We start from the raw sequence: 19937 nt of genomic DNA, 5'->3' as shown, positions 1-19937 counted from the left end.
TGCTTGGAATGCTGGAAGAATGAATTGTGGCAATTTAGCTATTATTCAAGGTTATTCTCAATCAATATTTATGTTACTAGTTTCATCATCACTCCCTTGGTTAGTATTTATTTACTTGATTAAACCTGTTATGTCAATATCTTCTACTTTTTCTCCAAATGTATTAGAATTTTCTATTGGAAGTTTATTCTTTCTTATCATTATTCATTTGTTATTATCACTTAATAACACTAATGTTGCTATTGGTAAAAAATTTGGATTTACTCTTCTTATGGTTTTTATGTTCTTATTTGTTTTGGTTCTAATCCCTCCTTTTCTTTTGTCCTTTTAACTAAAACACGCTTTACTCCTTGATTCTCTTAATTGAACTTCTTCTTTTTCTTTCTTTTTATCTTTTCTTTATCATATATCTCTTTCATTCATGTCTTTCTTATTTTTATTATCTTCAAAACTTTGACTTTATTTCATTACTTATCAATTCCCCTCTTTTTTGTTCTTTTATTTCTTTTCTCTCTAATCTTTTTGTTTATCATTCCATTATCATCTTTTATGTCTTTTTCATTAAATCTTGCCATTCTTGTTTTGTCTCTTATGAACTAGTTGTTTATTTCCTCTCTCTTATTTCTTATTGCTCAATTAGGAGTTTTCTTATTAATTTTCGTAATAATGTCAATTTAGGATAATATAAATAGGAGAATTTAGAGGAAATAAAGTAGCAATTAAGAAAATGAAGCAAATGAAGAAGAAGTGATGACGTTAGATAAATTTCGAGATGAAGATATCATTCAATTTTATGGAGCAGTATTTATTCCTAATAAAATATGTAATGATAATAGAATATGAAGAATAAGAATCAATACAAGATATAATGAATAAAAGAAACGTCACAAAAATACCAAAGAGATTAAGAATCAAATTTATGATAGATGGAGCAAAAGGAATTTCATATCTTCATTTAAACTGAGTGTTACATCGAGATAATAAACCAGATAATTTCCTCCTTGTTGTACCATTTGATGATAATATTGAAGTTAATTGTAAATTAACGAATTTTAGAAGTGCAAGAAACATCCATATGAAGATAACAAATATAATGTTGACAAAAGGACAAGTTTCTATAAATTAAAATGACTACAAAAAGAAATAATAACATGGTGTTTGGATAGTTTATAGAGATAGAAGTTAAATTAAAAAAGGAGAGGTTAAATTCAAAGAAAACTAAGAATAAACTAGAAACATAAAAGTACAAAGAAGATGAAAAGAGATGATAAAAGAAGAGGAGTTAGAAATAGAAGAAAATATAAAAAAAGGATATAAAAAGAAAGGAAAAGAATAATAATAGCAGAAGAATTAAAAAGATATAGAATGGAGGAAGAACCAAAAAAGATGATAAGATGTATAATATAAAAAAAGAATAAAACAATAACATAAAAACTATTTTATTTTGTTTTTAAGGTTAATTATTGAATATCCAATACTGTCTGAGAGGAAAACTAAAAAAAACACAAAAGAAGAACAAAAATAAATGTGAATTTCAAATAATTTTGAAATTAAGAACAATAATACTCAAAAGAATGGAAAGAATCAGGAAACATACCAAAATATAAAAGCTTTTTTTAACTAGAGTTTGGAATGGAAAAAGAAAGGAAAAAAAGAAATAAAATAACTAAATTTTCAGATGAATAGCGATTACCCTGCAACATTTCCTGAAAGATATGAAGTAAAAGATCCATTAATTCTTGAAGCTGACTCACAAATTGACCGAGAAAAAGTACAGCTTGTTTCGTGGTTAAATAAAGAATTATTAACCGATAAAAAGATAACACAAGAATATAAATATATGCCAATTAAAGAAGAAGGAAATGATTTTTTTTATGCATTGAGTGATGGAGTTATAGTTAAACATATAATTAATAAATTTTATAACCAATATAATATTGATGTTAAATATGGGAAGGCTGGACTTATTTCTAAGAATGCTAATATCACTAATGTCATTAAAATCGCTAATATTATTCTTTCAAAAGGAGTTACTATTAGTGAAAGTAATTTGTCTACTCCTAATAAAACTACAGCGTCATTAGTATTAGGATTTATTTGGATGTTATTTGATAAATTCCAAGAAAAAGATATTAAATTATCTATGAAAGAGAAAGGTGTTGATGTTTCTATGGAAGAATTTTTGTTGAATTGGGTTAATAAAGCACTTGAGGAAGAAGGAGTTGATAAAAGAATCAATAATTTCGGAAGTGATATTAAAGATTCAGAAGCATATCTTTATTTACTTCATCACCTAAATAATAATTGTTCATTAGAAGCATTAAATAGTTCTAATTTGATTGTTAGAGCTACAAGTGTTCTTGAAAATGCAAATCTTTTAAATGCAGGTTCATTTGTTGAGCCTCAAGAAATAGTAAGTGGAGATAGTACAAAAAATTTTAGATTTGTAACTAATTTATATCAAACAGTGAATGCCCCAAAAAAAGAGATTTCTAATGAAGAATATCAAGACGAAGAAGAAATTCGTAAAAAAAATGAAGAAAAAGAACAAAAGCTTCAAGAAGAAAGAGAAGCAGAAGAGAAAAGAAAGAAAGAAGAAGAAGAAAAAAAGACAAAAGTAGAAAAAATGAAAGAAGTTGATCAATTGAAAGAAGAAGTTATTAAAAAAGAGAAACAAAAAAAGGCAGATGAGATTCATCAAAAATTAGATGAAGAAGAACAAAAATTAGCTGAAGCACAAGCAGAGATTGAAGAAAAGAAAGCACTCAAAGCAAAGGTAGATGATTTAATTCTTTTGTCTAAAGTACAAGATTCTAAAGATGAAAAGGAAGCATCGAAAAATCTTATACAAGCACAAAGAGAAACTAAAAAAGCAGAAATTGAACAACAAAAACAAGAAGAAGAACTTTCTAGACAAGAAGAAGTATTAAGAAATTTAATTGAACAAAAAAAGAAAGAAGCTGAGTCAATTGATTCAATTGCTAGTTTAGACAATACTCAAGTTGCTGAATTAACACAAAATGTTAATCAAGAAAATATTCAAATTAAAGAGGAATTAAATAAGACTAAAGAAGATGTGAATACAGCTAAATCAGATTTAGTTGCTATGCAACAAAAAACATTACAAGCAGAAATTGATAATGAAGAAACAAAGAAAGAATTAGATGCTACTACTAAAAGATTACTTGCTGAACAAGAAAGAAAACAAGAAAGAATTGAACGAGAAAAACAAACTGTTAATGAAATGAATGCAAAGATTGAAATGTTTGAAACAATGAATGATGAGTTAATGAAAACTGTACAAACACAAAAAGATGAAATTATAACTAAAACTGACACATTAACTGATATTGAAAGTACTAATTTAGAAAATAAAAAGAAAGAAAAGAAAATGATGATGAATATTGAAAAACAATTCAAACTACTTGAACAACAAAAAACTCTTCATAAAAAGAATCTTGCTAAAAAAGAAAAATTAAGAAGTGAAACACAAAAACTTGAAAACGAGAAAAAAGTTGTACAAGCAGATATCAAAACGATTACAATGGAAAGAGAAAGTACTGAAAATCGTGCAGATAATCTTCTTACAAAACAAGATGAATTAAATGAAAAATTAATTGATGCAGAAAATGCTAATGTAGATGCAGATTCAGAATTACAAGATGAACAAGAGAAATTAGATCAAATGAATGAAGAAATACAAATGAAACTTGAACATCAAGAATTTATAGAAATTCAAAAACTCAAAAACGATAAAAAATCAAAAGAAGATGAGAAAAAGAAATTAGAGAAAGAACGAAAGAAAAAGAGAAGTGAAGCAAAGAAAGCTAAAGAAGAGTTAATAAAATTAGCTGAACAACAAAAAGAATATGAAAGACAGAAAAAAGATTTAGAAGATAGAAAGAAAGAGAATGAAGAACGATTAAAAGAAATTGAAGAAAGAGGTAAAAAAGAAGAAGAGACTGCTGCTCAATTTGAAGAAAGAATGGCAGCTTTAAAACAACAGAAAGAACAACTTATTGCCAAACAAAAAGAAGTTGAAGAAAAAGAAATGACGGATAAAAAAAGAATGGAACGATTAAAGAGGAAAAGAGAAGAAGCTAAACAACTGAAAGAAGCTGGAATTGAAGTTAGTGAACCAACAATGGATGATGTTGTCAAAGAAGAAGAAGAACGTGCTAAACGACATAGACATAGTGAAACATCTTCAAGAAGAAGAAAAACTGAAGAACCTAGAGAAGAAGTCAAAACAGATAAATCTCCAAACGAAGAAAAAACAGGAGATGTTGTTGCAGATTCACTTGAAGAACGTAGAAGAAAGAGAGAAGAAGAACGAAAAGCAAGGGAGGAACGAAGAGCAAAAAGAGCTGCTGAAAGTAATGGAGAAAGTAAAAGCGAAAATACTACAACTGAAACAAAACAAGAATCATCTGAAGAACGAAGAAAAAGAAGAGAAGAACGAGAGGCTCAAAGAGAAAAAGAGAGAGCAGAAAGACGAGCAAGGTTATCTAATAAATAATGAACTGAATTATATTTTTAAAATTCATTTGTCTTAATTATTACATTTCATGTTCCTTTTTTTTACCTGATAAAATATTTTAAAAACATCATAATATTTAACTTTATTGTCTGGTTTAATTTCATTTCATATTATATATCTCAATATTATAACTACAATTCTTTATTTCATTAACTGAAATCCTTTATACATACAGGCATGTCAATGACTAAATACTCTATTCTCATTCACTACTTAATCATTTTACATTATTAATGTTTTAACTTGTACTGTTTTATTGTTTATTAAATTATTGTCAATTCATGTATTTTATTTATATTTGCAACTCTAGTACATTTAATTTATTAACTAATTTTCAGAAATAAATTTGAACAAAACTGAAACGAATGAATAACCTGCTATAACATATCCCTCACATATTCTTTTATCATACATCAACTTTAATTCTTTTAACTTAAAAGAAAACTCCAAAAGAAAAGAATGAACTGTCAACAAAAGATGATGGCAAAGATATTTTCGATGGATTAGATAATAGAAAAGAAAATGTTGATGAAGAAGATGTTGATGAATCAACAAAAGGAGATGATGAAGTAGTAAAAGATATTTTTGATGAAAACACAATGAAAAATTCACATAAACTAGGAGATGTATTTTATCAGTATGAATTAGACAATCATAAAAATGACATTTTAAAATTTAATGATTCTTCTGTCAACAACTTTAATAAAAACAATTCTCTTGCTGTTTTCATCCACATAAAAGATAGCAACAGTGTTTATGGTGGAATTATTCATAATGACAAGTCAGTACTATTTTGTAAAGAAAAGAATAAAAAGACTCTCCAAATTAAATCAAAGGGAAAGATAATAAAAGGATTTATTAAGGCATTTAGTAATAATTCTAATCCTGACACAGATATACTCTTTAAATTTAATGAGGCGTTTGCAGTTGCTAAAACTAAAGGGTCAGATGAATTACATCTTCATTTTGAAAAGAGCAGTGATTGTTATGAAGGTTATTCAAATTTCATAATACTTGAAGACCAAAACACAATTCAAAGAATCACAGCATATAACTTAGACTTTTTTATTTATCCTTTCATTTACTATCAAAGAATAAAAAATAACCCAAGAAGTATACAAATACAACATAAAGACCATACACACAATAAAAGGAAAAATTCATATTACTCAATATATCCGAGGTTGGTTGGTAATGAGAATAGATATTATTGTCATTCATTTACCTTATTTTAATATTTTGAAAGAAGTACCTGAGTTATTTAATAACGTAGTATCTTGAAAATTAATGGTTCTTGTTAGTTGTTATGTGATTCAACTTATTAACACTTCTAAAATAATTGTCATAGAATTTAATAGACTACCTTCATCCCAATATATTTTTATTTAACTCTTTATATTTATTCATTATATTCTCTTTGTTTTATTTATTTGATGTTTGGTTAACTTGTTTCAATAAAGATTAAATATACTTTTATTACCTCAATAATTAAGCAGAATTTTGCTACATTTATACATGTTGTTTTTAAGTTTCTACATATACTAGACTTTAATCCTCTATTTGGATAAATATATCTTAATAAAAAGTCTTTTTGTTTTAAGTTAGTTTCATTACTCAACACATCAACGTTTAAAATTATATACTTACTTTTTGTTATATAAATTCGTACGTATTATTATATAATTACTATTTTAATATATAGAAGTATTAAATTAATAATTCAATTTGATTATAACTTTTTCAATAATAGAAGATACAGTTTTTTATAAATAACCAAAAAAATATTGTTTATGTAGTTTTGCTGAACCTTTTTTAAAAGATTTGTTAGATAGATCACTCCTTAACTTTATTGAAAGAAAATATTAATACAAATGAAAAATATATAAAAGAAGTTAATAAACGACTACTTTAAAAATAAGAAAAGTTAGTTAATATTTTTAACAAATTATTACATGTTTTTCATCAAATTATGCAACTTTTCATATAATAAAATATTTTTATAATACAAAGAAAAATTACTTTGAAACTATTTTGAGTTGATTTCTTTTTGAATAGAATAATACATATAAGTTAAAAGAATAAAAAAAAATAATACTTCTTAATTATGAAAAATATTTAGTTCCTCTTTTCAAATAAAGCTATACTATTTTTTTATTTAATTTTATGACCCCTTCTAACAGCTAAATAATTGTATAATTAAATTAATAAAATAGCAAATTACATTCTTTTATTATTTTAAAAAGAAAATACTATCAGACATAAGAAATTAAATAAATAACAGCTATTTAAACTATAAAAGGATAAAAATTTCTTTTGAGAATGTTATTATTCATAGCAACTTTTTTTTTCTACCTTCTGATTGAGTTATCCAATATTGAAGAGTAGAAGGAGATAATCCAGAAAATATATTAGGATTAATCCCACAAAGATAATCTATAGTATGAGTTACACCCATTGTTTTAGCTAATTTTACTGCCCTTTTTTTATCCTCTAAAGACCACTTCTTCTTCTTTTTTGGTATTCTCTTTCTTTGAAGACTTTGTGGACTAGTCTTAGAAACAGAAGACTCAATGGACTGAGTATAAGATTGACTAATGATATAATCTAATCCATTCACAATAATAAATAACTCTCTTTGTGTGACTGGTTTAAAAGCAGACTGAATTGACTCCATCAACAAACAAATAAAAAAGTGAGTTCTTCCACTTAAAAACTACTTTTAAAAACATCTATTTTTCACTAAAGTATTAAACAACTTTTCAAGATTAACTTTCATTGAATATCTGATAAAAAGATTTTTCATTCAAAAAGTTGTTATAAATTTTATTATTTTTAAAATAAAATAATGAAAAAAAAACGAAAGTGGAATAAAAAATATAAGAACAATTTTTACATAGAAAAGTAAGGAGAAAAGTTCTTTATTTTAAAAGAAAGATAAAAAAAAAAGAAGGAAAAAAAAAACACTTACCTATTAAATATTTTTAGAAAAAATATTTTGATGATAATCCACTTTATTATTTATAAAAATATAAAAGCTATGAAATAATTATTCAATTACTTGATTTTGAAGTAAATCAATTACATCCTCTGCTGAACGAGATAGATTAGTATCTTCTGAATTTAAAAGAACGTTCAATAAATCTAATATCCCATTTTCAATCAAACACTCTGTTATTATAGGTTTAGTACTAGACAAATCATCTTTTATTAAGTATTGAATTCCACGAAGAATAGAGTTTACTAACTTCGGTGATTCCCATGAAAGTATTGAAAGAATAGCTAAACAAACAGAGTCTTGAGCAAAACATTGATAATTATTAAAAGCCAATAACCCATTACATAGAACCCATGCAGCTTCATGTTTTACTTGAGGTTTTTCTGTAGAAACAATTATTCTTGAAACTATGTCAAAGACATTATTTTCAATAAAAAATTTATTCAAGTCTTGTTCATTATAGTATATAAGGTTTGACATTATTAAATAAACAAACTTCTTAACTTTTGGATCTTTTTGATTTCTTAATGGAAGAATAGCCTTCAATATTTCAAAGTGTTTTGTTGTGTCTGAAGAATAAAATACATAACAAGAAATATATGCCAAGGCACTAGCAATTAATGGTTCTATAATTGAACGTTTTAGAATAATAAGACAGAAATTTTCTATTGACAATAAACTTAAATAGTCATAGTAAAATTGATTCTTTCCTAAGAATGCTGAACAATTTAAAGTATCAAGAACAACTTGTTCATTGCCAGATTTAAGAAACTTAGGTATCAATGAAAGCTGAGGGATCAATAGTGGACATTCAACTTTTAGTGAACGACAAATAACACTAAAAATCCAGGAAGCATTAATAAATAATTCACTTGTTGTAGGATATTCAGATAAATGTTGAATTACACCAAATATCCCTGAATTAATTAAGTCAGACGCACAGTTTGGATATATTGAAATATTACCAACACAATATAATACTGTCGCTACTACATCTTCTCGTTCATTTAATAATTTGTTTATTACTTCTATTAAATTATTGTTCATCATTTCTTGTATTACATCAGGTGTTCTTCCACTAGCATCAGAAAGTATCTCGGCGATTCTTATAAATACTCTATCGTCTTGTTGGTGAATATTATCTATAAATGGTGGATAAAAAAACTGAAGAGTTTGTTGTAATAATAAAGGAATTACTTGAACAGAAAATACGTCAATACATGTTGATTGGGTACTTGTCATTTTTGCAATCTCCGAAACAACTTGATTTATTAACTCTTCATTCTGAGACTCAAACGCTTGTTTCAATCTTCCATAAAACTCTGAAGCAAGGGAAGTATATCGTTTCAATGTTTCAAATGAAATTGTTGTGTTTTGAGGAATCGTATCATCAGCTTCATCAAGAATCCTCTTTTGTGATAAAAACATTTCTCTACGATTTGTTCGCTCATTTGACCTTTCATTTTTCTTGGTTCTAAGAACGTCACTTGCATCTCCAAAATGACGAAAAGACATTTATATTTTTTTTTGTTCAATTTTAAAAAGTTTTATTGTTTTGTTGAATTTATCCAAGTTTAACTAAAACAATGCATTGTGAAGTTGAAATGAATGAATTATGTTTTAGTGAGTAACTTTAAGAAAAGATTAAATTCGTAGAGATATTATTGCAAAAACAAAGAGAAGTATTAAAGAAATTTAAAAAAGAAGATTAACTTAATAGTAAAGATATTATCTAAAAAACTAAATTTGATATAATGAGGAAAGTAAAACAGAAAACTAGCAATAAAAAAACATACAAAAAGAACTGAAATAAATCACAAAAACAACATGGACGTAATTTCATCTTTACAAGAATATTTAAATTTTACATTTAGTGAAACACCTGGAATGAAAGCATTGATTATGGACTCAGATACTATTCCTGTTGTTTCTATTTTATTTGGAATGACTGAAATTATTCAGAAAGAAGTATATTTAGTTCAACAATTAAGTGACCAAACACGAGACACATTACCACATCTTAATGCTATTTGTTTACTTCGACCAACAAAAGAAAATATGGAGTTATTAAGAAAAGAACTAAATAATCCAAAATATGGAAAATATTATTTGTTTTTTACTAATTTTCTTGACTCAACTCAAATATCATTATTAAGTCAATCTGATGTACATGAAGTTGTTCAAAAAGTAATGGAATTATATGTTGACTATATGCCAGTTAATGATGATTTATTTATTTCATCATGTCCTAATTATTATTCAGTAAATGGACCAAATTCAATGAAAAATGAACAAAAAACTATTGATTCTCTTATGGCTCTTTGTCTTTCATTAAAGAAGAATCCAGCAATTAGATATCAACAAAATAGTGAGTTAAGTAAACGTATTGCTGAAGGACTTACTCAAGGATTAGAAAGACAAAAGAAAATATTTGGACCAATGAATGGTACTACGCTTCTTATCCTTGATCGTTCATTTGATCCAATTACACCACTTTTAACACAATGGACATACCAAGCAATGATTCATGAGTTTATAGGGATTGAAAATGGTAAAATAATATTAGACAATAAACCAATTATTCTTTCAAATGACTCTTTCTTTAATGAACATATGTATTTATTATTTAGTGATATTACTGATTCTATTATAGCTTCTGTAAATGAATTAACTAAAAAAGCAGGTGTAGCAAGTAAACAATATCGATCATTAGAAGAAATGAAAGAAACAATTGAACAAATACCACAATTAAAAAAAGAATCTGCAGGAGTAAAGAAACATCTTGGAATTATGAATGTTATAAACAAAACAGTAAGTAGAAGAAAAATGCTTGATGTTTCTCGTCTTGAACAAGACATTGTTTGTGGGTCAGGAAGACAAGAACTTTATCAAAATGTTATTCAATTTTTTGAAGGAGATTATGAAGTAGAAGATAAATTAAGAGTTGGACTATTATATGCTTTAAAATATGAAGATAAGGCACAAGACATCATTGAAGAATTAACAATTAAAGGAATTCCAAAAGACCGAATTCAATTAATTGATATTGTATTAAGATATGCTGGAAGTTCTAAACGTCCAATTGAAATTTTTAATAAAGTTAAATCAATTGTTGGATTTGTTAAGAAAAGTGTTGCTGGAGTTGAAAATGTATTTGTTCAACATAAACCAGTATTAGAACAACTATATGATCCATTAATTAACCAACAACTATTAGAAAAATTCCCATTTTGTAGAGGAAGTAGTGCTAATGGAAGAGAATTTATTATATACATTGTAGGTGGTGTTACATTAGAAGAAGAAGTTAGTATTGCTACAAGAAATAGAACTAATCCTACTCAAAAATTTATTATTGGAGGATCTGATTTGTTAAATTCTTCAAAATTCATTGAACAACTTGAAACAATGAAGAAATAATTAATTAATATTTCTTTCAAAAACATAAATTGACTTATTTTGTTATTGTTTTTTGGTCATCAAAAACTGCTGCAAGTTGTGCCATTTTGATCATTCCTTCTTGGGTTGCATTACATGCCAAAAATCCTGAGTTATGAGTAAAAATAGCTCCTTTTATTTTGCAAACATCTTCTAATTCTTTATCCCTTAATCCCCTCCATGGTTGTGGAAAAGGTTTTCTCATTTTGAAACTACCTGGTGAAAGAGAAGTGGCAATACATCCCCATTGACCTCTTGTGTCGTCATGAGAAATTACATACAAAACCTCTTTCTTTATTCCATTCTTTGATGCTTCTTCATCTTCTAATTCAGTTAAACAATCTCTCCAACTACATTTTTCATTTAGCACCATAACCCTTCCTTCTGAGTCATATTCAAATCGTTTACAAAAAGCAAGACGGGTTGGTTCAAATGATGGAAGAGTACGGAAATAAATACTTGAAACACATTCAATAAATTCTTTCTTAACTAATTCTTGAGCTTTTAAAAACTGTTCTAGTCTCATCATGCCATAACCTTTTGCATTTAATTTTGCCACTCTTGAAGGTAAATTAGTACTATCTCTAAATAATAGTTCTGTTGGAGATGGATCAATTCCATTATCTCCTGCATCTATAGGTAGTACAAAAGTATTATATATTTTTAATTTTAACCAACAAATTTGTTCTTCTGTAACACTTCCAAATGGGTCAATAAGAGCAATAACATTTTTAACAATTTCTTCTCCAAAGTGTTTAAACAATAATCCACACGCACTCAATGTGATTGTATGTTGTGGAGAGTATGTTTCATTAAACCCTCTTTGGTGATGGTCAAATCTATTAATTGACGGATCATATACTCCTCCTACATCAAAAACTAAATCACATTTATTTAATTCTTCTTGGTTTAATGTTCGAATAACTCTATGATGTTTATACTCATCAGTAAACTTTAAAAATACACATCCTGTTACATCGTCACAATGAAAATTACTGGCATGAGTTCCAATAATTCCTTTCATCTTTTTTATGATTCGTTTTAAATTCTTTTTTTATTTTAAATTTTTTTAAATTTTTTTAATTATCTATCACAAAATCTTTTCCAAAATTGATTTTATTTGTATTTTATTAGAACTATTCTATCAAAATAAGGTGCACTACATGAAAAACCACAGACAATATAAAAATAAACAACAAAAGCAAGATAAATTCATATCAAACAATAAATATAAATGATAGAAGAATGTGTGAAATATGTATTATCTGTATTGACAGAATTATATTAATTATTACCATATGAATCATTATCATACTAACACTACATTGATAATATTGTTTATTTCATTCATTTTCATTATCATAAATATTTAACAACAATTTTAATAGAAACAAACAGTATTATCACAATAGAAATAAATGTCAAAATAAAACACAAAGAAGATACAAACAATATCAAAACATAAATATTAAAAAATATAAATAAGTATTAATAACAAAATTTTTAAGAATTTGATTTAATTGATTTTCATAATCCTCATCATTGTATTAATATTAATGAAATATTTCATACCTTCAATTAATGATTTAATTATTAATAATTAATCATTTCATGCAATAAAACATATATTACAAAAATATGAAAGAAATAAAGTATTAATAATATTGATATATTTCAATATAAGAATATAGAAATAAAATATATTCATAAAATAAATAGAAATACACAAATAAATACAACATAACATAAAAATAATATCATTATTTACAAACAATACAATATCAATAAATGGATTAATACACAAAGAAACAGTAATAAGAATAAAGACACTAAAATTACAATTAGACTTTCCCTCTGATACATACAATCAATAATCATCAAAAATATGAAATACTTAATGTTTTACACAAATAATTCTGATAATATAACAGAAGAAGAAACAAATAATTCACACAACATCTAAATAATTACAAATTGGAAGTAGAGAATATTAAGAAACTGAAATAAATATTTACCAATAATCATAACACTAAATATATGTGTGTCTATTAATTAACCTTTTTTATTGAAACTACTTTATCTATCTTTTTCATATTTAGTTTTAATTTGTTTTATTGTTGACTCAAACAAATAAAATAACAGTTATTATTGGTTTATTGTCTAATAAATTAAATAACACTTTTGTACATAAAACAAAAATTAAAATAATTCTATACTGCTGTTATAAAAATACAAATATTCACTTAAACAATGAGCGTTTAAATATTTTTGTTCTATAAGAAATTTTCTCTAATGTTGAAAGAGACTTTGTTTCACAAACAGTTTTATGTGAATCTACAAACAGAGAAGACATCAAATTAAATACTAATTCTATATCATTTGGTTTAGATGTGTCACACTCAAAAACTTCCTTAATACATGGTTGGGCTTTCAATTTTATCTGATCATCCACAGATACTTCAACTGGATAATTTACCATTTCATTTTTAAGTCCAATAACATAAATAATAGGAATATGTTCAACATTGCTGTACACATATGAAATCCATCGTTGAGTGACAGCAATAAATGATTCTTTATTATAAACTGAATAACAAATAACAAAATAATTAACTGATTCAAAGAAAATGTTTCTAATATCATCATATTGACAACTTCCATTACTATCATAAATCACATATTCTTCATCTTTAAATCTATTCATAATTCTATACTTGAATGAAATTTTAGAGAATAATAGAGGACAATATTTCTTATTTTCAAAGGTATTCATTAGAACAGTTTTACCTATTTCATTATTTCCAAGCAATATTGTGGTATAAGTTTTCATCTCATAACATTTATTTTATCCAAAATTTTTTCTTTTTAAATTGACTCATTTTTTGATTTCTCATGAATCTCTCATTCTATTTTTAGTTATTATTTTATATAATAAAAATATTATTATATTATAATATTTCTATCTCAAAAGATATTTTTATAATTTTATTGGTGAAGATTTAAACAAGAAAATTCTATTTAAATTAATATCAGAGAGCTAAAAAGAAATTAGTCAAAAACTGATGTAATTTCAGAAATCATAAGACGAGAAAGTACAAATTGTGGTGATGTTAAGAATGAGCCATGAGTATAAAAAGAGGTGTTGGATTGATCAGAAAGAAAACTAAATTCCTTATTAAGTTTAGAATTTAAACGTAGTGTAGAACTAATAATAAAATTCTTTTGATTATCTGTTTTACAGAAAGAAAGAAATGCAAGACGTTTATTTTTAACCTTCCAAATGACTGGTGGGTTTATAGTTTTACCATTATAAAGACAAGAAAATAACACCATTTTAGGATCTTCCCATTGGATTAATGGATGTAGACTTGACATTATTTGAGAACGACTAGGTAAAGAAGTATGATAACTCCCAAAAACATCTCCATTTGATAAACAATAAAAAATTACAACTTTTTGTCGAGAATATAAACTATGAAAAATATGAGAAGTTGTAAACTCATCTTGACGTGAATCATAAATTGTATGAAACTTCTTTTCACCTAAAATAATGTACAAATATTGCTCTAAATCAAAAGATTCTTTAACAGAATGATATAATTGTAAATCTAATGTTTTGTTTAATTCTTTTTCTCTTTTAATTTGATTTCTTTGTTTTTTTAAAATTTGTTGTTGTTTTCTTTTCAAGTTTTTAGACATTGGCTTTTAGATTTATTTAATCTTGAAACTAAGAAAAGATACAATAAAATATAAAGATGAAATAAAAAAATTAAAGTTGAAAAGAGAAAAATTTGTTAATAAAAGAAAAAAAAAGAAAAATGAGAAAGAAAAGAACAGAAATTCAAAAAGAGAAAAGAGAAAAAAACCCTTTAACGTTGAGAATCTAAAAAATAAAAAGAGAAAAAGAAAGAAAATAAAAAAAGAGAAACAACAGAAAAAAATATAAAAAAGAAGAAAACCTTTTAGAATATAAAAAGGGTTTCCGAAAATCTTAAAAAGTACAGGAGAGAGAATGGAAGATATCCCAGTTTCTCCAATTCATACAAATGAATCATTTCCTAATAAATTACCACCAGCAACAAGTATTATTTCAGCTATATCAGAAGATAGAATTGAATCAGAAGAAAGTCAAATTATAAAAAAATCAGAAAGTGATAATAAGAAAATAAGACGAAAGAATAATGTCAATGAAGAGACATTAAAAATAATACATAATATGTACATAAGAGGATATAAAGCAAAAGAAATTGCTATAATTACAGAACTAACAAAAAGTACAGTTTATAAATATATTGAAAGAATGAATGATGAAAATCCACAACGAGATGATATGAGTAGTTTAATTAGAAAAAGAGGAAGAAAAAAATCAGAAAATACTTTTTTACAAGATAGAATTCGTGACTTTCTAAATTCAAATAATGGAATGACCTTAAAATGTATGAAAGATATTCTTAAAGATGAAGGTCATGATATTTCTATTAGTTATCTTTCTAAAATTATTAAAAAAATGGGATTAGGAAAAAGAGCTAATCATTCAATTACTCAAGTCAGAAGATCTAATGAGCCACTTGAATCGTTCTCATTACAAGAAACTCTTTCTACTTTTACATCTCAACAACAAGATATGTTACCTCCTCCAACAGGAAATTTTAGTCAATAAGACTAGATGTTGTATTAATTTGTTCTTTTTCTTTAAAAGAAAGTAATCATTTTTTAATTGAATTGTTTATTTATCAATTAATGTTTTTGTTGTCTAATAAGATAGAATGAATAAAAAAATATTTTACTTTTTTTTTTTAATTTTCAGTTGATCTAATTTGTAAAACAAAAAATAAATTTTTATTGATAGTAATAATGTATTTTAAATTATTTTAATTTCTCTTTCAAATTTGAGTTAAATAAAATAAGTTTACTTTTGCCGAGGAATGGTTTTAAAAAAAGAATAAGAAAAAAATATAAATGAATAGTATTAATTATGGTTCATTTTAAAAATAATTTTTAGTTCAGAGAAAAAATACAAAAAAAGATCAACTTAAAAAAACAAAACAAACAAAATGAGTCATTATACATTAGTTATGCTAGGAGGTGGTGCTGTTGGAAAATCAGCCATCACAGTTCAATTAGTTTCTGGAGTATTTGTGCAAATGTATAATCCAACAATTGAAGACTCTTTTAATACTACAATTGACGTTGATGGAGAAATGGTTTCATTAAATATTGTTGATACTGCAGGTCAAGAAGAGTATTCATCATTAAGAGATCAGTACATGAGGTCTGGTGATGGATTTGTTATTGTTTATTCAATTATTTCAACCACATCATTTTTAGAAGTAAGTGGAATTCGAGATCAATTATTTAGGGTATTAGAAAAAGAACCTGATGAACATATTTGTATGGTTCTTTGTGGTAATAAATGTGATATGGAAAGTGACCGCCAAGTTAATACTTCAGAAGTAAAACAAATTGCTGAAGAATGGAAATGCCCTTTTTATGAAACTTCCGCTAAAGAAAGGATTAACATCTTAGAATCATTCCAAGCTTTGGTTAGAGATATCAAAAAATGGAATGCTATCCCTGGCACTGAAAGTACTTCTTCTAACTCTTCTTCTAAACCTGAAAAGAAGAAAAAAGGATGCTTCATTTTTTAATACATTTAAAATACTATTGTTTTAACTAATTATTTCGGCGTATACAGTAACGAAATTCAATTTTTCTTTCTTTTTTTTTTTTATATTTTCTCTTTTTTTAATTTTTAATTTATTCTTATTTTAATATTTTTCTCTTTCTTCTTTCATTAAAACAATAAAACTATTTTTTCTTTTTAGACATCTAATAAACTTATTTTAAAATAATTAATTAATTGTTCATTTTATTTTTTTATTAACTGATTTATTAATAATTTGTAAAAAATATTGAGAATATAAAATATTAAAATCAAAAGATATAAATTAATGGCTTTTAAACGTTTGTTTGACAAACTGGTTTGAATAATTTATTTCCTTGAATTCCTAATTTTGTCCATTTACGATATTGTTGCTGTTGGTCTCTATGTGTTTTATTATTAACCATTTGTCTTCGTAAAATAGATTTGACATAATCAGCATATGTCTTCTCTGGTAAAGCCATCAATGCTTTAGAAGATCCTATTGTTTGATTAACTGTTGGCATAGAAACTGGAATTTGAGGATGTGACCTTCCTTGGTTTGCTAAGACACATGCACGTGTTTCAACTGGTTTAATTGCTTGTTTATAATAATTAGCCATACTACGATGGCCAATAGTCATTCCATTTGATAAAGTCATAGAAGTATCATCCATGTCAATAATTTCAATAGGATCAGGGACAGAGCTATAATCATAATAATCATCATATTCCTCAATTGTTTTATCATCATATCTCATTTTACAATGACAAACATCAATCATATGTTGTCTTACTGATTCATAAGAATGAAATGAAGAAGTTTCACCAGAACACCAAATACAAAGATATCCAATACAAATTTTATCATGCAAATAATTTAATAACCCATTAATATCACAACAACATTCAATATTAGGAATAAAGAAGGAATGTTCTTTTTCCATATGTGTTAAATTTTCTTCAGTGTTTTGACTTTCAATACCACAAAATAAACAATGTTTTCCTGATCTTTTTGGTGCAAGAGATTTTCTTTCTTGAATCATCTCATCAAGAGTTTGTTCTGGAATATTTTCTAAATCTTCTTCTTCAGCTTGTACCATTTGTTTTTTAATACAATCCACAGCTTTTTGTGGATTCTTTTTTACATTTATTTTATGTTTTTTACTTAATTCATGTTCTTTCATTTGATTTTCAGTATTATATCTCTTCTTACATAAACTACAATAATAACTACATTCTTCAGTTTTAAAAGAAATATCTTTTGCCATTATTTCTTTATACTTTTGTAATGAAACTGGTTCCATTAATACTGCTTTTCTTTTCATATTAAAAACATGATAATCCGATTTAAAATGAGTAGCTCGTTCTTCTGAACTACTAAATTGAATACAACAAGTAGAACAAATAAATTTTTGTTGTAAAGGAGATGACATGAAGAGTTTCTGAATGAATAGATTCAATCATATTTCTTCTTTTTAATAACCCTTGTTATTAATAGTTTTCTTTTTTATAAGTGTTTATTGAAGTATAACATTTTTTGTTTTAAGAATTTTTTTTTTACATGAAAAATGTTGAAAACAAAAAAGAGAATTGAAAGTACTATTTTGTTCTTATTAAAATGTTCCATATTCAAACATATCAATTTTATCTTCTTCTTATAGGTCTTCCTATGTTATATTGTTTTGTTCCAATTTACAATAATAATCTTATTAATAACCGAGAAGGCATTCAACCATTGTTCAATTCATTTGTTATGGTTGTTTCATCAGGAAATTCTAGTAAAACTTTAGACAATATTTCTTCTCAAAATTGTTTCTTTTTAGAAGAAACAAATAGTTCAATTATTGTCGAGTTATCTGATGGTATTAATTTTGTAAAATTTAATAAAACTATTAATTTTAAACATATTAATATTGCATTAACAACTCAGATTGCTCCAATTAAACGAATTCCACAAGAAATTAGAGAACACTTTTATTATTCTCCTTCTCACAACGTTCTTTCTCCTGGTGTAATTATTTCTGGAGAGGATTTAATTAGTGATTATAGAATAGACGAAAGTTATGATGATGATTTCTTTGAAAAGGAAAATACCCAAATTCAATCATTAGATCTAAAACAACGTTTGGGTTTAAGTAATGGTTTGGGAAAGGAGGTCTGTGTTCATAATTTAACGTTCTTCCATTTTATTGCTATTTCAGCAACAGAACTCGGTAACAAATTTTATAACCTCTCTAGTATCCCATCAATTATTTTTGATTCTGATCGTATTTTTCAAATTTATATGTCTGTGTGTTTTGCTCTAATTTGTGCCAATATGTTTACACGATGGGTTGTTCCATCAAAAGAACATCTTGTATTATATATTGGGTTTACTCTTATTTTTATTTCTTTCTATCATATTAATGGTCAATTCACTCACCCCAGTTCTGACTTAAAACAATTTGCCTCTATTAATTATTTTACCCCAATTCTCTTTTTCTCTCAAATTCTCCTTAAATACAAAAGTGTAACTGAGTTTTGTAGTGCTGTTGAAGAAACTTTGAAGTATCTCTGGGAGTCTTATTTCATTTTATTTATTCCATTAATTATTATTTTATTAGGTACTCGTTTTACGTCTGTTTGTTGGTTTGGAGTACTAATACTCTCTTCATTAATCGTAAAATTTACACCTAAAAAGGTTAGTATTATAACAAAGTTTTCAGCATTAATATGTATGGCTTATATTTTGTTGTTTGTGAATTGGGATCTTTTTAACTTTATTTGTGTAGTTCCATTCTTCTTACTGCTGATTTAAGTTAATATTTCTTTTTTTCATGTTGCTTTTTCTTTCTAAAAACATAGAGGAACTTAAAAAAGTAGAGAAAAGAATGAAATTACAATTTGATTCACTAAGTTTTAACGACAATTAATTTGTTCTAACTATTATTTTTCTTTTGGTAATTTAGGCTTTTTTTCTTGGTTATTTTCTTCAGTGACTTGTGGTTTAAATTGTTCAAGTTGATTAAGAGGACAGTCCCAAATAATGTCATTATTATCCCAACTATCATCATCATACTCTTCTTCTAACTCATCTTCAGGTTTTGTTGTTGAATTTAAAGGATGGGCATCAACCAATGAATGAATTTCTTCAATTTTTTTAGTCATTTGTTCTTGAAGTAAATTTAAACGTGTACTTTCTTCAGCAATCATTTGGGTGATTGTTCTAATTTGAGTTTGAACGTCCTCAAGTAATTGTCTTTGACGTTCATATTCCTTTTTACCTTCAATATCAACTTGGTTCTCTGTGTGTGTGAGTCTTTTGTTCTCCATTTTTTAATCAT

At 25.7% G+C, this 19937-nt stretch overlaps 14 protein-coding genes across 14 annotated transcripts, besides 2 other annotated features; 7 read left to right on the top strand and 7 right to left on the bottom strand.

Moving 5' to 3' along the window:
* Positions 1-19: 19 nt before the first annotated feature.
* Positions 20-331, top strand: EHI_154340 (uncharacterized protein; the record flags this gene model as incomplete). The annotated part of the gene is made up of 1 exon (XM_001913818.1): positions 20-331. The coding sequence occupies one exon, from the start codon at positions 20-22 to the stop codon at positions 329-331; it is 312 nt and encodes a 103-aa protein (XP_001913853.1).
* A 1347-nt stretch (positions 332-1678) lies between these two features.
* EHI_154330 (uncharacterized protein) lies at positions 1679-4519 on the top strand (the record flags this gene model as incomplete). Its single annotated transcript, XM_645356.2, has 1 exon — positions 1679-4519. One exon carries the CDS (start codon positions 1679-1681, stop codon positions 4517-4519), a length of 2841 nt encoding a protein of 946 aa, XP_650448.2.
* Positions 4520-5139: 620 nt separating this feature from the next.
* On the top strand, positions 5140-5775 carry EHI_154320 (uncharacterized protein; the record flags this gene model as incomplete). The annotated part of the gene is made up of 1 exon (XM_645355.1): positions 5140-5775. The coding sequence occupies one exon, from the start codon at positions 5140-5142 to the stop codon at positions 5773-5775; it is 636 nt and encodes a 211-aa protein (XP_650447.1).
* Positions 5776-6869: 1094 nt separating this feature from the next.
* On the bottom strand, positions 6870-7214 carry EHI_154310 (uncharacterized protein; the record flags this gene model as incomplete). Its single annotated transcript, XM_645354.1, has 1 exon — positions 6870-7214. The coding sequence occupies one exon, from the start codon at positions 7212-7214 to the stop codon at positions 6870-6872; it is 345 nt and encodes a 114-aa protein (XP_650446.1).
* Positions 7215-7586: 372 nt separating this feature from the next.
* On the bottom strand, positions 7587-9050 carry EHI_154300 (uncharacterized protein; the record flags this gene model as incomplete). Its single annotated transcript, XM_645353.1, has 1 exon — positions 7587-9050. The coding sequence occupies one exon, from the start codon at positions 9048-9050 to the stop codon at positions 7587-7589; it is 1464 nt and encodes a 487-aa protein (XP_650445.1).
* A 312-nt stretch (positions 9051-9362) lies between these two features.
* EHI_154290 (vacuolar protein sorting-associated protein 45, putative) lies at positions 9363-10952 on the top strand (the record flags this gene model as incomplete). Its single annotated transcript, XM_001913817.1, has 1 exon — positions 9363-10952. The coding sequence occupies one exon, from the start codon at positions 9363-9365 to the stop codon at positions 10950-10952; it is 1590 nt and encodes a 529-aa protein (XP_001913852.1).
* Positions 10953-10986: 34 nt separating this feature from the next.
* On the bottom strand, positions 10987-11994 carry EHI_154280 (uncharacterized protein; the record flags this gene model as incomplete). The annotated part of the gene is made up of 1 exon (XM_645352.1): positions 10987-11994. One exon carries the CDS (start codon positions 11992-11994, stop codon positions 10987-10989), a length of 1008 nt encoding a protein of 335 aa, XP_650444.1.
* A 128-nt stretch (positions 11995-12122) lies between these two features.
* Positions 12123-12456: a repeat region.
* Positions 12440-13034: a repeat region.
* Positions 13035-13209: 175 nt separating this feature from the next.
* EHI_154270 (cell division control protein 42, putative) lies at positions 13210-13800 on the bottom strand (the record flags this gene model as incomplete). Its single annotated transcript, XM_645351.1, has 1 exon — positions 13210-13800. The coding sequence occupies one exon, from the start codon at positions 13798-13800 to the stop codon at positions 13210-13212; it is 591 nt and encodes a 196-aa protein (XP_650443.1).
* Positions 13801-14018: 218 nt separating this feature from the next.
* EHI_154260 (uncharacterized protein) lies at positions 14019-14669 on the bottom strand (the record flags this gene model as incomplete). Its single annotated transcript, XM_645350.1, has 1 exon — positions 14019-14669. One exon carries the CDS (start codon positions 14667-14669, stop codon positions 14019-14021), a length of 651 nt encoding a protein of 216 aa, XP_650442.1.
* Positions 14670-14982: 313 nt separating this feature from the next.
* On the top strand, positions 14983-15630 carry EHI_154250 (uncharacterized protein; the record flags this gene model as incomplete). The annotated part of the gene is made up of 1 exon (XM_645349.1): positions 14983-15630. One exon carries the CDS (start codon positions 14983-14985, stop codon positions 15628-15630), a length of 648 nt encoding a protein of 215 aa, XP_650441.1.
* A 394-nt stretch (positions 15631-16024) lies between these two features.
* EHI_154240 (Ras family GTPase) lies at positions 16025-16618 on the top strand (the record flags this gene model as incomplete). The annotated part of the gene is made up of 1 exon (XM_645348.1): positions 16025-16618. One exon carries the CDS (start codon positions 16025-16027, stop codon positions 16616-16618), a length of 594 nt encoding a protein of 197 aa, XP_650440.1.
* Positions 16619-16928: 310 nt separating this feature from the next.
* Positions 16929-18047, bottom strand: EHI_154230 (zinc finger protein 622, putative; the record flags this gene model as incomplete). Its single annotated transcript, XM_645347.1, has 1 exon — positions 16929-18047. The coding sequence occupies one exon, from the start codon at positions 18045-18047 to the stop codon at positions 16929-16931; it is 1119 nt and encodes a 372-aa protein (XP_650439.1).
* A 185-nt stretch (positions 18048-18232) lies between these two features.
* On the top strand, positions 18233-19430 carry EHI_154220 (uncharacterized protein; the record flags this gene model as incomplete). The annotated part of the gene is made up of 1 exon (XM_645346.2): positions 18233-19430. The coding sequence occupies one exon, from the start codon at positions 18233-18235 to the stop codon at positions 19409-19411; it is 1179 nt and encodes a 392-aa protein (XP_650438.1). The 3' UTR covers positions 19412-19430.
* A 109-nt stretch (positions 19431-19539) lies between these two features.
* Positions 19540-19926, bottom strand: EHI_154210 (uncharacterized protein; the record flags this gene model as incomplete). Its single annotated transcript, XM_645345.1, has 1 exon — positions 19540-19926. One exon carries the CDS (start codon positions 19924-19926, stop codon positions 19540-19542), a length of 387 nt encoding a protein of 128 aa, XP_650437.1.
* Between the last annotated feature and the right edge of the window lie 11 nt (positions 19927-19937).

The sequence above is a fragment of the Entamoeba histolytica genome, genomic scaffold (assembly GCF_000208925.1).
Source record: "Entamoeba histolytica HM-1:IMSS scf_1104750518591 genomic scaffold, whole genome shotgun sequence".
NCBI classification, from domain to species: Eukaryota; Evosea; order Mastigamoebida; family Endamoebidae; genus Entamoeba; species Entamoeba histolytica.
Note: the sequence above shows the minus strand (reverse complement) of the source record. Positions and strands in the feature narration are given on the sequence as shown.